General features: G+C 32.2%; 2 protein-coding genes across 5 annotated transcripts; one reads left to right on the top strand and one right to left on the bottom strand.

The window, feature by feature from the left end:
* Nucleotides 1-900: 900 nt before the first annotated feature.
* Nucleotides 901-4,532, bottom strand: LOC123218172. 3 transcript variants are annotated; one of them, XM_044639437.1, is made up of 6 exons: nucleotides 4,220-4,532; nucleotides 3,335-3,388; nucleotides 2,661-2,764; nucleotides 1,356-1,394; nucleotides 1,128-1,284; nucleotides 901-1,043 (listed from the first exon to the last, which is right to left on the bottom strand). In XM_044639437.1, the coding sequence occupies exons 1-5, from the start codon at nucleotides 4,302-4,304 to the stop codon at nucleotides 1,150-1,152; spliced, it is 417 nt and encodes a 138-aa protein (XP_044495372.1). In that variant the 5' UTR covers nucleotides 4,305-4,532; the 3' UTR covers nucleotides 901-1,043; nucleotides 1,128-1,149. The 3 variants fall into 3 exon arrangements, with proteins under 3 accessions (XP_044495372.1, XP_044495371.1, XP_044495374.1); XM_044639436.1 differs by having other exon boundaries at nucleotides 901-1,284; nucleotides 4,220-4,530; XM_044639439.1 differs by having other exon boundaries at nucleotides 901-1,284; nucleotides 4,250-4,530.
* Nucleotides 4,533-9,941: 5,409 nt separating this feature from the next.
* Nucleotides 9,942-16,015, top strand: LOC123217999 (allantoinase). 2 transcript variants are annotated; one of them, XM_044639141.1, is made up of 16 exons: nucleotides 9,942-10,185; nucleotides 11,242-11,335; nucleotides 11,555-11,675; nucleotides 11,912-11,985; nucleotides 12,104-12,180; nucleotides 12,322-12,358; nucleotides 12,431-12,516; nucleotides 13,719-13,778; nucleotides 13,912-14,060; nucleotides 14,185-14,311; nucleotides 14,515-14,670; nucleotides 14,763-14,873; nucleotides 14,972-15,082; nucleotides 15,195-15,293; nucleotides 15,453-15,593; nucleotides 15,689-16,015. In XM_044639141.1, the coding sequence occupies exons 1-15, from the start codon at nucleotides 10,099-10,101 to the stop codon at nucleotides 15,585-15,587; spliced, it is 1,524 nt and encodes a 507-aa protein (XP_044495076.1). In that variant the 5' UTR covers nucleotides 9,942-10,098; the 3' UTR covers nucleotides 15,588-15,593; nucleotides 15,689-16,015. The 2 variants fall into 2 exon arrangements, with proteins under 2 accessions (XP_044495076.1, XP_044495077.1); XM_044639142.1 differs by lacking the exon at nucleotides 9,942-10,185 and adding an exon at nucleotides 10,235-10,363.
* The last annotated feature ends 104 nt before the right edge of the window (nucleotides 16,016-16,119 follow it).

The raw sequence follows: 16,119 nt of genomic DNA, 5'->3' as shown, positions 1-16,119 counted from the left end.
TCACCACTAGAGATGGCAAAGGTTGCCATGTTTGATTTTATTCTTTCTCCCTCTTAATCTCTTCCCTAGTTGTCTTTATCTTAGATAAAAACAATTTCGTTTTTGTCTCTAATGAAAACGGTTGGCAGGGCAACAAGAGAGACCAGAAGAGAGAGAAGTCATAAGGGAGAAAAAATGTCGAAAGTCGAAAGAGAGATACTCACCTAAAAAATTACCTTAAAATTAAATTACTTAAAAAATTAGTACGTATAAATAATTATTATGTTTTGATAAGTATAAATAATTATTATATTCGGTTAGAGATAATAAAATAATATTAATATATTATTTTACTTAAATACTTATAGGAATAATTATTCTAAAATATTTTTTATATTACTTGTTATATTAATTAAAAATAAAATTATTTTTGTCTTAAAAAAATAATAAATAAGAATATAATTATAATAAAATCAAGAGTATTTTTTAATATTTAAGGTGAATATAGTTATCAGATTACCACCTGTATTACCTTCTTACTGACAATTAAAAAATAGATTATGAAGGTAATATTTGTTTACTAAAAACCAAACAACCACTTAGACAATTCATGAACTCAAGCTCTAATACACAATTACAAAGATCAATCTTTTAATTCTCCCAACATCCGTGTATATATAAAAAGAGTAATACAATGTATATAATTAATGATGTGTCATTATGTGATTGAATACCATAATATTTCTAGCTTAAAATTACTCAAGCACATCTAGAGATCAAATGTGAAGATGTGCCTCTGCAGTCGATGGAACTCACCTCGACAGAAAATTTCATTGACTTCTGAACAAATCTTCAATTTTCTTTCTGCCAAAATCTGGGGATCAAATTTAAAGCTTCATATATTATATAAATCTTCTGAAATTATCAACATCAACAGATTCCATCGGTTCTGCCATTAATTTAATGTATCAAATATTACATTTCTGGTTGTCTCAGGTGACTCAGAGAGCTTCTAAACCCGGAGCCTGGACAAAATTTAAACCTCTGCCCGGAAGAACCTAAGACTACTAAGTTATATCAGTAAGTAGCAAGAACAATGTTACCGCAAACTATTAAGCTAACCAAAATTTTAGTATAAATTTCTTTACTTAATATTGCAATTGTATCTGACTATGCCGAGGTGCCAGGTACATCTTCTGAAGCTCCATGGTGTTCCACAGTTGGAGGAGGTGTCTTTGAGACAGGGGGCGGTGCAGGTGGCCTGTTTGGACGAACTTGATCTACTTTCTCTCGCTGAATGTCAAACTACAATGTACAGACATCAATGAGTAATCGAAGCTTTGGAGACAAGAACTAACCAAAGGCCTCAAACCAACCTTATAACCACAGCCAGAAACACAAGCATAGAAACATTCCTGTATAACGAAAGAGATCAATGTCATTAAAAAACTGCAATACTACACAAGTGCAAGTCATGCGACTAAATTTAACTTGATATGTCTATAACACAATGATTTAATTATAAAACTAGATGCAGAATGTAAGAAATCCCAAAACTACAATTTTGATGAACAGGCAATGTTACTTGTATCTTTGCTCAGGTTGTTTCTTCCAAATAATGATGTTAATTCTATAAGCCCAATTATCATGTGATAATTACATCAACCTGTGTAATTAACTTTAGATACTCCGATTCAATAAACAAATCAATAATCTATGAACAAAAATAGACACTTCTGCATGGTTTCAGAGGCATTTTACCTGTTATGTCTTGTCAACAGGTCAAGTTAAAGTTTTATAGCGAAGTCTAGTCACAACTAATGACATGGGCCATTGCAAGAAGCAACATTTCATCTTTGGGCCATTGCAACAAGCAACTAATGACATGGATTGCTATTTGTTCCTTTATCAAGCTCATCAAGGTTTGCATGGGTTGCAAGATGCTGTTGTACAATTCAAAATTCCAGATGAAGCTCAGGCCCTTCTGTAACAGGCTTCCACTAGCTGGAAATATGTGCAAACGAAAAGTAAACCTTTCAAACATTGCTAGCTTTCTTGAAGATGTTGAATTTTTTCTTAGCACCTGAATCGATCCAGCAAAACTACCAGCTACAAATTGGGATAGACCAAAATTGCATTTAAGAGACCAATAATTACCCTCCATGTGCATAGCTTGGATAAAATCAACAGAGCTTTCAGATACCACATGACACCCAGACCAAAATTTGTTCAAACTTCAAATGTCTTCTCACACAGAATTTTATACAGAAGTTGCAATATCCAGATGACAAATATTCTGAATTACCAAGTAAATTTTTTTTTTTTTTATGTAACCCAGGTTGGATGGTAGACACTGGCATGTGGTTACTGCCTAGAAGTTTCATACTTCCGATGTTATGATAAGATATATATAATTCAAAGTGCATGACTTCTATTTTCAGCATTTCATCTACAGTGTCTCTCATCATTCCCTAACTGTTCCAATCTGCTTACTTCTTGGAGCTATCAATCAAGCTTCAAAGTACAATTTTATGGAATGCAGAGGCCATCAGCCACTGTTTCTAATCTTTGTTATGATGTTAAAATTACATCACATTAAGTTCAGAAAGAGGTATCAAAATTTAAAAAAAAAAAATTACTGGGATGTATACAAGTGTGAAAATAGCAAGACGATAAAATACCTCAGAGTGATTAGCAGCTCCAGGAGAACGGTCAATGTATGCACTCCATTGGTGGTCCTTTAAAACTGGATCCTTATAACAAATCTCATTACACTCTTCCAAGCCTGGAGATCCAATAATCATAACAAATGAAGCTTAATCAATAATTTCCTCTACAATCATCTTTTTGCAATATTTGATTGCTTACAAATTATCCAGCCAAATAAAAGCATGCTTCAGATTACTCCTCAAACCAGTGATATCTTTATATAACAAGCTTCAGTTAATGCATAGATTATCGAAATCAAACATATTAAAGGCCATGAACCAATAATGAGCTGTAAGAACATCATTCTTACAATGATTTCAAGCATCACTACAAGCAAAATGCTTCATCCTACTTTAAATAATCACATTAAAAGCCAAGTAATATTTTCCTTTGTAAGAAAAGAGCAACATATAATGAGGACGTAGATCACAATGGATTATAATGCTATGCCAATCCTTAATAAAGCAAGTTGTAAAAGTTGGTTTAATTTGAAGTTTGAAACATTTTGCATGGTGGTCATGGCTGAACATACTATCAAGTGCACAATCTCAACCTCGATTCTGAATTCCAAATAAGGGTAAACATAAATCTCCAAGTGAAATGGTAATACAGGCAAAAATAAATAACACAGCAGAGAAACACTTACATTCTTCCCATGTGTCTCCATCAGCACCACAACCCTTTTTGCAAAATACTCTCCCTAGAATAAGCCATACTAGTTACTACATTGGTTTACAAAGCATTAGACAAAAAAAAATCAATTCCGAATAATCAAGAAGCAGTATGACAAAACTTGAAAGCAGACAAAACTTTGGTTCAAATTTACCTGTGATATCTATGTGAAATCAATTCAACTTTACAAATGAAACTGTAAGGATTCTAGCACATAGTCCACCGTTGTTAAATAATTAGACAACAAGACTCATGCAAAGAAAAAGTTGCTAAAAGAACTAATACTGGTAGTGATATGGTCCAGCGGTTAACCAAGAAAAACTTTCAGGAACCAAAACATTAAAAAATCACTCCATGCTAGAGATATAAGATGTTGCATTGCATTATTTCATCTACATCTCTTGCCTAAAATACAAATGAAAGCGATTAATTATGCATATTGAAGACATGCATAACTTGAAAATTGTTCAACGATGAATGAAAAATTTTCTAGTTTGAACCGTGAGCATTCCATTGGTAAAGCTATTAGCTCAGGATAGTAAAAGGAGAGATCTGGCAAACAACTCCACAAAATAGAGAGAAAACATAACGAAGTTATTATTTCCAGAAATCGCATCATACATTTTCAAGCAATTATCATCAACATTAAATTAAAAGTAAAATTGTCAGAAAAAATTTCTAAATTTTCCACAACACAAGCATATAACACAAATCCGTCCACGTAAAATATATTAAATTCGACTATAATCGAGGAGTAATTTTACAAAATTAAGATCTAAGGAACAAAATTGGCATAATAAAATATACTAAAAAAAATTAAATGACATTGCTTTGAAGAAAGAGTGAAAAGAAATGTTACATGGAATCTGTGTGAGAGCTGCGTACTTACGCGTACATTGATTTCTGCAGGGACACGACCATTGCTGAGGTATCATCTGATTCATAATTTTTTTCACTCTGTTTCTATTCTCCACAACAACCAGGGAAAATGGAACGATGAAGAGGAAGGTTCGGTTTTATAGGAATATTTTGGTCATTTTGATTGTCAAATTTGGTTTTGACTTTCGACCACAACTCGCTTGTTGCTCACCGGCCACAGCGTCTGAGGCAAATCCGATGTCAACGGACATGCGAATTAACTGTTTAAGGACATTTTAAGTATGATTAGTCTCAAAATAAAAAAGGCCAAAAGACTTTGTTTCCCCAAGGTAAAGTGAAATCCAATTGACATCCTCTGCTCTTGTTAAATCTTAAACATCTATTCATAAATTAAAATTTATTAAAATTTTTAATTAAAATTAAAAATAAAATTATTATTTAATAATAATATTTAAAAAAATAAAAATTTATATTATTTTCTCAATCTAATTTAAAAAATTAATAATTTTTTCTTAAAATTAAATTTTGAAAAGTGATATTTTTTCCTCTACTCAAGATTTCAAATTTTGCTTGCAAATTTCAATGAATGATAGCAAATTTCTCTTGCTCCCAGTATCGTCCCTCTCTCCAATATTTTCTCTCTAACTGACGATGTATAAATTCAATAGAATTTAAACAAAATCTAAATGAAGAGTCAAAACTCTTCGTTTAAACCTATATCGTATTGTATTACATAAGATATTAGTAATTGAGTGACAATTGTAGTTTCCCCAAATATTAGGTTGAAAATAATGGTAAACTCTATCTTTAATCGTGTCTTTATCTTGAAATGTTGAGTGTAGGTTCCAAAAAAAGACGAGTCTTTCGTTAAATTAAAATTCCTGCTTTTATTTTACTAAATATCTTAATAAGTTGTATAAATGATGAAATAAATAGATTGTTAGAAAAATTATGTGGATCTAAATTTAAATATTTAATTACTATTTTTATATAATTTAATAATTTTAAATTAAAAATAAAGTAATAAATTCACCCAAAATACCAAAGCAGAGCTATTGCAATTTAATTATCTGACTCTGGGTTCATGGCCACATTTGGGGCTTGTCCCATGTGAATTCAAATGTACATAATGCTGGACTAGACCTATCGGTTTCGCACTAGTGAACTAAAGAATGATTTGAATAACATTAAATATAAAATTAAGGGTTATGAGACAATAATGAGGCGTCACAATGAATAAGAAATTAGTATTGAGTTTAAAAATTTATAGGGATAAATTTGTCATTACAAAATTTATTAAAAAGTGAGATTTTTTAGTCTCTGAGTGATACTACATGTAGACATTTCTGATGCGTAATTTAAATACACAAATGATATATCATCATATAATTAGATATTTTTTTATGTTTAATTTAAAATTATTTACTTATATAATAATATATCATCTATATATATAAATTATATATATATATATATATATATATATATAATTTTATTGTTAGTCTATTTTAAGGTGCCAAAAAATCCACTTAGAATATCGTGGTGATAAAATAGCAATAATTTAGGCTGGCTTCCAAGTTGTTCTATTTAAAATTAGTTTAAGAGCAAAAACATTCGTTTATATACGCTTAGAAGGTTTGTAATATATATGAAATAGATTATTATAATATTTTTATGAGTTTTTTTATTTCTTACCATTGAACTGAGACTGAAAGATTATTTCCCATCAACGTTTGTTGGAATAATAAATTTTTGTTTTTTAAATTTCAAAAAATCATATTTTTATTTGTTATTTATTTTCATTTAGGAGAATTTGGTCAAATAAAATAATAAGAAGATCATTTTATATAAATTTTTATATTTTTCTCTTTTTTCCCCCTTTCAAAAATGTTATTAGGTGTTTTAAAATTTCAATATATCTCTCCATAGTTTTTAAATGAAAATTTACATTCTAAAGAGCTAAATAAAATATAACATTTTAACTTTGATTAAAATTTTGATATTTTTTAAGGGTTGTAGCAACAAAATTTTAAATTAGTAAAAATATATTAATAATATAAGTTTTATATTAAATATTAATTATAGTTTTGTAATTTTAATTAAAACAACAAAATTATTATTTTTGGAAAAATCAAACATACTTCAATTATAAAAAAGGAAAAGGACGATTTTTCACCTAAGTTTTGTTGAAATAACAAATATATACCCATAACAGATGAAAAATTTAAATACTTACTTGAAGTTTAATCTGTTAGGATACGTCTACATATTTTCTATTAGGGTTAATGGGTAAATTTGTCAATTTATCAGTAATATTAAAATAATCAAAATTTTATCTCATTTTTCCTCTTTAATTTGGAAAACTAACATTTCCCTCATAAATTAAGTTTTAAAAAATTCACTTTTTCTTTTTGAAATCTAGCCAATTTTTTTGGTGATAGTTGACCAACACCAGAGGACTCTTAGTCCAGAGGTCATCCTCTGAATGACAATCGTTGTCAATGTATGATGACCATCGTCTAGATATGGACTATGTTTTGTTGTGCAAATGTCTGGAAGGTGGAGAGTCGTCCAAATTGGATGACAAGCGTTGTCCTCACTACATGACTCTCCATTGTCTAGATTTGGATGACACTCATTATTTAACCTCTAGCCACCTCGGTCGTCGGTGAGGCAAAGGAGTGAAAAAAATTTGGGATTTGGGGTGGGGGAGAGGGGATCACTTTTCAAAGTTCAGGTATGAGGGTTAAATGCTAATTTTAAAAATTTGAGGGAAAAGTAAAATAAAATTATAGATTTTTTAATATTATTGTTAAATAACGGTTTTACCTTTGTATTTAACAAGAAATTTAATGATAGTTTAGGAGTGGATGAGTGTTTAGCTTTTTTATCTGTCATGGATATATTTTTTAAATTAAATTAAAATTTGGGTGAAAAATAGTCCTTTACCCTTATAAAAACAGATAACAAGCGAAAATTTAATTTTTTTAAACTTCAGGGATAACAATTTATTATTGGCCAAAGGACCTATTCCACCCCCCCAAAGTATGTGATTTTATAAGGTTTCCCTCGTTAACTTTGAAAATCTCATTTATCCACTCATGAACGGTTGAAATTAATTGAGTTTATTAGTTATATCATTTCCTCCTTTAAACCCTAAAAACTAACAATTTTCCCTCTTAGGGTTTTTAAAACTTCCAGATGGAATTTTTTGACGATGATTGACAATCTTCAGGTAACGTCTTTTCCTCTCTGGCTCATCTTCCTTTTGGTCATGCTCCTTTCTATCCTCTTCGGCATCGTCATTGACGAAGAAAACTTGTCTTCGTTGTCAACGAAAACCTCGTCGTTGTCTCTAGACAAAGACGATTCGTCTTCATCGACGATGACGTCGAGTAGGATAGGAAGAAGTATGATCGAAAGGAGGTCGCATCGAAGAGGAAGAGACATTGTCTGAAGGTCTTCAGAAAATTAAATCTAAAAAATTGAAAACCCTAAAAAGAAAAATGCTATTTTTAAAATCTTGGATTAGAGAAAAATTGTTAGGTTTTAGGGTTTAGAGGGAAAAATAAAATAAAAATTAAATTTATTTTTAATATTACAGATAAAATAATGATTTTATCCTTAAAACTGTTAGTTTTAATTGTCCGTGGGTGGGTAAATGAGATTTTTAAAGTTAAGAGGTGAAAACTTGAGATTAGAGCATACTTTGGGTGGGCAAAAGTGGTTTGGCCTTTTTATTTCATCAAACCTTGAGTGGGAAATAGTGATTTGGCCATGATGTCTACAGTGCGTATGGGCAAAGCAATAATTAAATTATTATTAGACAACTTAATTAGTGGATGTTGGTATGGTTTTTGATAATTGTGAGTGCTCATTTTATTAATATATTATATAATAATCCATAAGATAGAGTGGCCGCTAAATTAGAAAATTTTATAAAAGATAGAGACATGTAAAATCACAGATCGATCATGCCTTAAAATGACGTTAACATGAGAAGCTGATACTTTTCAAACAAACTTATAGAATTTGAAATGACAACATCCTTTTGAATTATTGAGATTAGTGATAACTTTATTCATTCGTCCCTTTATTTATTGATTTTACAACATCAAGAATCTTCATAAAATCCATTAGGCCCTTTATATCTTTGAAGGTACCAATAACCTCCTCTTTGCATCCCAAAAGATAATAATCACCCATTTATGAGTAATACTATATATATATACTTTTGAATAAATAATTATTTATACCGATGATATATTATTATATGATTGAATATTAATTTATATTTAATTTAAAATCAATCAATCAAATAATAACACATAATCTATATATTCAATTATGTATTTAAAAATATATATGGTTTTATTATCAGTATATAATGTATTTAGGAGGTGATTGTAATAATTTTTCCCTTGATTGATATAAACTAAAATTGTTTCGAATTTGACTTGAAATTCATTGATATATTTGACAAAAGCCCAATGAGCTTGCAAATATTTTTCTAAAACTCTTGGGGTGGTTAGTGTTTATTCATATATGTAAGGGGTCCATTGTACTTTCATGAAAGGAAGAGAGTTAATTAATATTTTTTTCATCTTACCAGAAATAAAAATATAGGGAAAAGGACTATTTCCCACCCAACTTTTAGGTCATTTTCAAATCAATACCAACGGGAGATGAAGAACCCTTATTCCTATTCATAGGCAATGTTCGATTAATTTTTGTTGTTAAAGGGAGAGATAAAATAGTCATTTTACTGTTTATATTAAAAGTGATAAAATTTATTACTTTTCACCCCCTTAGGTTTAAGAAACTAACATTTCACCTTTACTTAAAACTTTTAAACTTAAAAAAATAATATTTTCACCCCCAAACCTAGGGTTTTCATATTTTTTAAAATGCAACCGTCCCCATTAACTTTCAAAAATAACAGTTTTACCCCCATTCTTCAACTTCATTCCGACGTCGTCTCCAGCTTCTTCCTTCTCCTGGTGTGATGACAGTGGTGCGATAAAGAGATCTTCATCTCCTCGTTGCACGGTGCGACGAAGAGACACCACCATGCGATGCTCTTCGTCGCTCCACCCATATGATGCTTCGTCACTCTTCGCATCGTTTAGACAAGACGACAATCTGTTCTTCCAGATCTGGGTGATAAAGGGTGGTCCTTTGTAGTCGGAGATAAGAGATCTGTGGAATGCATCGGTTGCCGGTGGTGGCCGGAGAATGAAGCAAACCCTAGAGATAAAATCTAAACTTTTTAAACTTTGAAGATGAGGTGAGGTATTAGTTTTTAAAACCTGGAGGGAGAAAATAGTAAAATTTTAAAGTTTATAGGTAAAATGACTATTTTACTCCTATCCTTAATTAAAAATTTGGACTGTAGTTTGATCATGGGTGGAAGTTTGAGTTTTTCATCTCCCATAGGCGTCAGTTTGAAATTACGCTAAAAGTTGGGTGGGAACTAGTACTTTTCCCTAAAAATATATATGCTATTTACCAATTGCTCACAGGATTCCATTCCGATTCCGAACACGTGACACACGATGATTGGTCCTTCAACGAATCTGAATGAATGTTCTCCACCATCCCCGCCTTCTACGAAGGTCAAGAGCCCACTCATTCTTCAATCACCACCGTCTAAATAAAATATATAAACGCACGAACCAATATGAAAGAAACATGACAGATTCGCCTTAGCAACAACGAGGGGACAATGGTCCCAAGAAGGGCAAGTGGGCATTAATTTTTGCCCCCACAATGAGAAAAAACTAGTTTCCTTCGGCGTAAATACGTCCAATTGTGTCTTGTTTGGTTACGTTCTTGACTCTAGCGTGGAGAGAGAGACCAATGGATAATCTTCAATGGAAGCTGTTTCCGCTGCTGACACTCGTCGTTTCCTCTCTCTTCTTGTTCTACTCTCGTGAAACGTCCAAGGTCTGAGAACGACGCCCTTCAACCTTCTGTCTTTGCCTGTGTTTGTTAAAGTACTATTTTCATTTTCGGTGAAGGAGGTTCTGTTGGAGGAAAGAAACAACCTCGATTTTATAGACTCTATATTTCAATTTCAGTTTCACACAGAGTATTTATATTTTGTTTTCGTGAATCTTCCGAGGTCTGAGAACGATAACTTTTAACTCACTGTCTTTGCATGTGTGTTAATATGCTATTTTCATTTTGTGTGAAGGATGTTCTGTTTGGTTGCTAAGAAAATGCAGGAAATCTTAAATTTGATTATATACTCTATATTTCAATTTCAAATACGAACAGATTATTATTAGTTTGTTTTGGTTGCTGTTTGTGTGCAGAGTTACTTCTACACCGTCAAAATCGGAATCCAGCTCTTAAGTTAATAAGGATGAATTCTCAGTTAATTTATAATTTATATTTAGTGATTTTCACTCTAATTTCGTGAATCTTCCGAGGTCTTATAACGATTATGCTTAACTTTTTGCCTTTGCATGCGTTTGTTAATGTACTATTTTCGTTTTCTGTGAAGGATGCTCTGTTTGATTCGTGGGAAACTGGATGAAAATGTAACTTAGATTCGATATTTCAATTTTAATTCCTAATAGAGTATTCATAGTTTGTTTCTGGTTCTCTTTGTGTACTGCCAAAATCTTAATCTAGCACATGAGTTTATAAGGATGAATTCTCGATCAATTTCTAGTTTATTTTACTTGATGTTTATTCTACTTTCTAGTTTATAAGGATGCATATGCTTAATTTCTGCCTTTTCATGTGTTTGTTAATGCACTATTTTCAATTTCTGTGAACGATGTTCTGTTTGGCTGGTGAGAAAATGGAGGAAATAAAAATTCAGGGTGAAAACAATTGAACTCTGATCTTTGAAATTATAGATGGTCATGGTTTATTTCTGCTTCTGTTTGTGTACAGCGTTACTTTCTACTGCCAAAATTTGAATCCAGCACTTAAGTTTATAACAATGAATTCTCAATTGATTTCTTTTTTTTTTTTTAATTGATGGTGCAGCTCTCTCAGAGTGTGTGTAGCCTTCTTCCTTACAACCACTACTGGATAACCAGCAAACGGCTGGTCACACCACAAGGAGTTATTTCTGGTGCAGGTAATTTTTCATCTTTTATTTTTTTTTTCATTTAGATTTCAATGTTTTAATACTTCTTGTTGGTTTTCCAAATTTAAAAATTAAAAAAAATCATAATCAGCAGTGAAGTAGACATGGTTTTTCATACTATTGGAAGAACATATTAAAGATTGCATAAATATTATTTCTCGATCATGACCTAATCAATTGATATTAATTTTTGAATGTGAAAATAAACAGTTGAAGTTAAGGCAGGCAATATCATATCCATTGCTAAGGCAGAGGATTGGAGTAAGAATTCCAGGACTGTTCAAGTAATTGATTATGGAGAGGCTGTTATCATGCCTGGCTTGATTGATGTGTAAGACTTGATAGTTATCTCCTTTATGATTATGTGAGCACATATGAAGCTTGTCATATGTATTACAACTTAAAAAATTTATGTGTTCCGTTGATATTAATAGTTTAAACATTCTGATTTGTGGATCTTTCTTGGCCATGAAAAGATACCTTCATTGCAAGCCAAAATGAAACAAATCAGTTGTAAAGTTGCTTAATATGAGATAAAGTTTCTTTATTTGGCGTTGTCCTTGACAGACATTCACATCTTGATGATCCCGGAAGAGTTGAGTGGGAAGGATTTCCTTCAGGGACTAAAGCGGCTGCTGCTGGTGAGCTATTATTTTTATATTTATTACCTACCTGTTGCAGACAATTTTCGTCAGTATAAAAGAAGATTGAAATTACTTTTCTTTTCCTGCAAATTTACTGTATTTTATGTTTCTTCAGGCGGAGTAACTACATTAATTGACATGCCCCTAAATAGTTATCCCTCAACAATTTCTAAAGAAACTCTGAAACTCAAGGTATGAAGAGTTGAGTAAGAATTAATCACTCTGCTTTTTTCATGTGAACTTAGGTTTCATCATTCTTTTTTTTCAGTAGCAATTGTGCCACACGACTAACTACTATTTTCTGTCATTATGCTTTTGGCATTGGTATTGTAGATTGAAGCTGCTGAGAAGAATATCTACATTGATGTTGGTAAAATCCTGAACCTAATCTGTAGCCAACTGATTTATGAAGAACTTTTGTTAACTGTGCTAATGTAAACAGGGTTTTGGGGAGGCCTAGTTCCAGAAAATGCATTCAATGTAACCGCTCTAGAAGCTCTCCTTAATGCTGGTGCTCTTGGACTGAAGGTAACGATTTGAGGAGCAACTCTTAGTGAAATCTTTTTCCTTGCTATAGAGGTAAGCAGGTCTAGGTACCTTGTGAGAAATCAAGGAACTGGAATTGGAACCAATTGGTTCCTAAACATAAAAACCAGAACCTGGAACTTATAAGCCCGAAACCAACCTTGAAGGTTCTGGTTCCTATCCAAAACCTAATTTGCATTTTATATGTAATAGTCAAAAACAGATACAAGATGGAATTAATGATCTAAAACTTAATCATTTGTCGAAAATAGAATTCAGACCTATGAAATTATGGATAGATTAAGTCATGTTCAATGATATTTTGTTAGGAGTCCGCTTCAAAAATTGAATCATATTACCTTTCATATTTGTGTTAATGTTCTCACAGTTTAGACATATATGAAATTGAGATGTGAAAGACAACGAAGATCAACATAGAAAGTTGTTGCAATAATGTCGTAGTCTGTGTGGAGGTTTTAATCTTTAAGATCACAATGATGTGAAATATGTTTCCTGACATTTTCTTTGTGGATAACAAACAAGGGTTTCAGGGTAATTAAATTGTATATATATTTTGTTGTAAGGGGTCCTCACTAGGCCTCATTAAACTCTTCCAATAGACCACCAAGTTTAGACATGCACAGCCAAGATTTTGAGCATTACCAGATTGCAACTCTACATTTGCTGCTTAGCGGAAAAAAAAAAAAAAAAGCTTTGCATTTGCCCACTACATATTGATGTTTTGATTCTCAAAACAAGCACTTGCTCACAATAGATTGATCATGATTTGAAATGTAAAAATAGGTTCCAGTTCCTTAGGGGTGAAACTGGAATCGGAAACGGAACCTACGGGTTCCATAGAAATTGGAACCGGAACTTAGTCAAAATTAAATGGTTCCAAGTAGGAACTGGAACCGAACGTTGGGTACTCGATGGTTCCAGTTCTAAGTGGTTAATTTGCGCAGCCCTTAGTAGCACAAAAAGATGATTTCCAGCTTAAACTCCTGATGTATTTACTGTTTTTTTACAGATTCCATGAGTGTTGCTCTGAACTAGAGCAATGACCAGATTTAGTTGTGCCATTGCATGTGCATATAATATTATTTATATAGTTTTAAACTAACTGGATTTCTCTAGTAAATGCTACTTTATGATGTTTAATATTTTATGTTGTCATCTAATAATTTTCTGTCACTATTTTGTAGTCTTTTATGTGTCCGTCAGGGATCAATGACTTTCCTATGACAAATGCTAGTCATATTAAGGTTTGTTGGCTGATCCTTCATTTCAATTTTGCATGATGACAAAGCTGAGTTTCCATATGATTCAGACACCAGCCTTTGTAGTGTTGATATGATTTAGTTTGTTCTCTTGTTTTTCTAAATTTGGTTCTTCCAGGAAGGCCTATCTGTATTAGCAAGATATAAAAGACCTTTACTTGTACATGCTGAGATTCAACAAGACTCTAAAAGTCATTTAGAAGTTGAAGATGGCAAAAATGATGCTCGATCTTATTCGACCTATTTAAAGTCAAGGCCGCCTTCAATGTAAGTTCACTTCTTTAAGTTTCAAGTACTTTATACACAAATGTTTCGTTAAATTATAGCTCTTATTTTCCCAATTTCTGTTTGTCCTTGACATAAGTAATGATTTCCTTGATTTCCCAAACAGGGAAGAGACAGCTATCAGAGAACTTATAGCAATAACAAAGGACACAAGGCCAGGTGGCCCTGCAGAGGGAGCTCATCTTCATATTGTTCATCTAGCTGATGCTAGTTCTTCCTTAGATCTTATAAAGGTATCTATTAAAATCTATTTTGTTGCATTCTGACAGTTACATTATTATACACTCTAAGATACTCACTTGTGTTGACTTTTTGATTAATTTTCTGCAAATTGAGCTTGTAACACTTATCGGCTTGTTGATAAATTCTCTTTGTTGATAAATTCTGGTTTTTGATTGTTTCTGTTTCATAACCTTTTGAGTCATTTTCTACGCAGGAAGCAAAAAGCAACGGTGACAGCATAACTGTTGAGACATGCCCTCATTACTTAGCTTTCTCAGCAGAAGAGATTCCTGATGGAGACACACGTTTTAAATGTGCTCCACCCATACGAGATGCATCAAACAGAGAAAAATTATGGGAGGCTCTAATGGTACTTAGATATTAATGGATGCACTTCTGTATCTCATGATTTCCTCTCTCATCCATGATTTATTTCTTTTTATTTATAAATTTTTGTTACAGGAAGGACAGATTGATATGCTAAGTTCTGATCATTCACCAACCGAGCCAAAACTTAAACTGCTTGATGATGGTGACTTTTTGAGAGCTTGGGGCGGTATATCATCTTTGCAGGTTGGCTTTATAGTTTTAAGAAATGACATGACATGAATTGTTATTGTTATTTTAACACTGATTTTGGACACTGGGCATTATTTTGAGATCATCTGCAGTTTGTTCTTCCTGTGACTTGGTCATACGGGCAAAAATATGGAGTAACTTTAGAGCACTTAGCTTCATGGTGGAGTGAGAGGCCTGCCAAGCTTGCTGGACAACATTCAAAGGTTTGCAAAATCATCTTTTCTTTTCTTTTCTTTTCGTAAAATTCATGTTTGAATTCTGAATGAATTTTGTCACCATAGTATTCAAGGACATTAATTTGAATTACCTTTGCAGGGAGCAATTGCAATTGGAAACCATGCTGACATTGTTGTGTGGGAACCTGAAGTGGAGTTTGACCTCAACGATGACCATCCTATTTACATTAAACATCCGGTAAGTGTCAATCATACATTCTTTACATTAATTATAGGACTATCATTGTATAATAACCTTAGGGATCCAATATGACATTGTAAAAATCTATATTTCAACCTGGACATATTAAAATTTTGAATATGGGATTTTCAAATGTTGAAATCACATCCTATATAGCAAAACTCTGCCTACCTCGGGAGAAGGCTCTCTGGAAAAGTATTGGGCACATTTGTCAGAGGAAACCTTGTCTACGAAGAAGGAAGACATGCTCCCGCTGCCTGCGGTGCACCAATCCTAGCCACATCCACATGAACTCGAGTAATTCCTGTTACTTGATCTTCCGATTTGTTTCTCCGGTTTTACATTTTCATCAATTATTAAAGTCCAAATTTTGGTTTCTATGTTCTCTTCAGAACTTTTCCAGGTTACTAATCCGAACTTCCCGTAAAGGTTTCTCACCGATCACGATCATCCTTTGCTGTAAAATTAATAAGAGGAATGGAGGTTGAATGATGATATAATGAAATTGAAGATGGAAACAACCCACGAATCAACATTGTGCAGTTCTTGAAATCGTCAATAGAGACGGCGGATGAGCCGTCAGTGATGTCTGAGACCTCTCCACAAATGACTTGTAGCTCACAGTTGTAATTTTAAATGGGAGTTGAATGCGTTTAACTTTATAAATTAAAAATACAGATCCTTCTAACAAAAATAAGTAAAGGATATTATTATATGTATTTATTTTGAGTATATATTTATGTGTATTATTATATGATTGAATGTTATTTTATTTTTAATTTAAAATTATTTGATCGTATAATAATATATATTAAATATATAT

This window comes from Mangifera indica, chromosome 6 (assembly GCF_011075055.1).
Source record: "Mangifera indica cultivar Alphonso chromosome 6, CATAS_Mindica_2.1, whole genome shotgun sequence".
NCBI lineage: Eukaryota > Viridiplantae > Streptophyta > Magnoliopsida > Sapindales > Anacardiaceae > Mangifera > Mangifera indica.
This window is presented reverse-complemented; position numbering and strand designations above follow the sequence as displayed.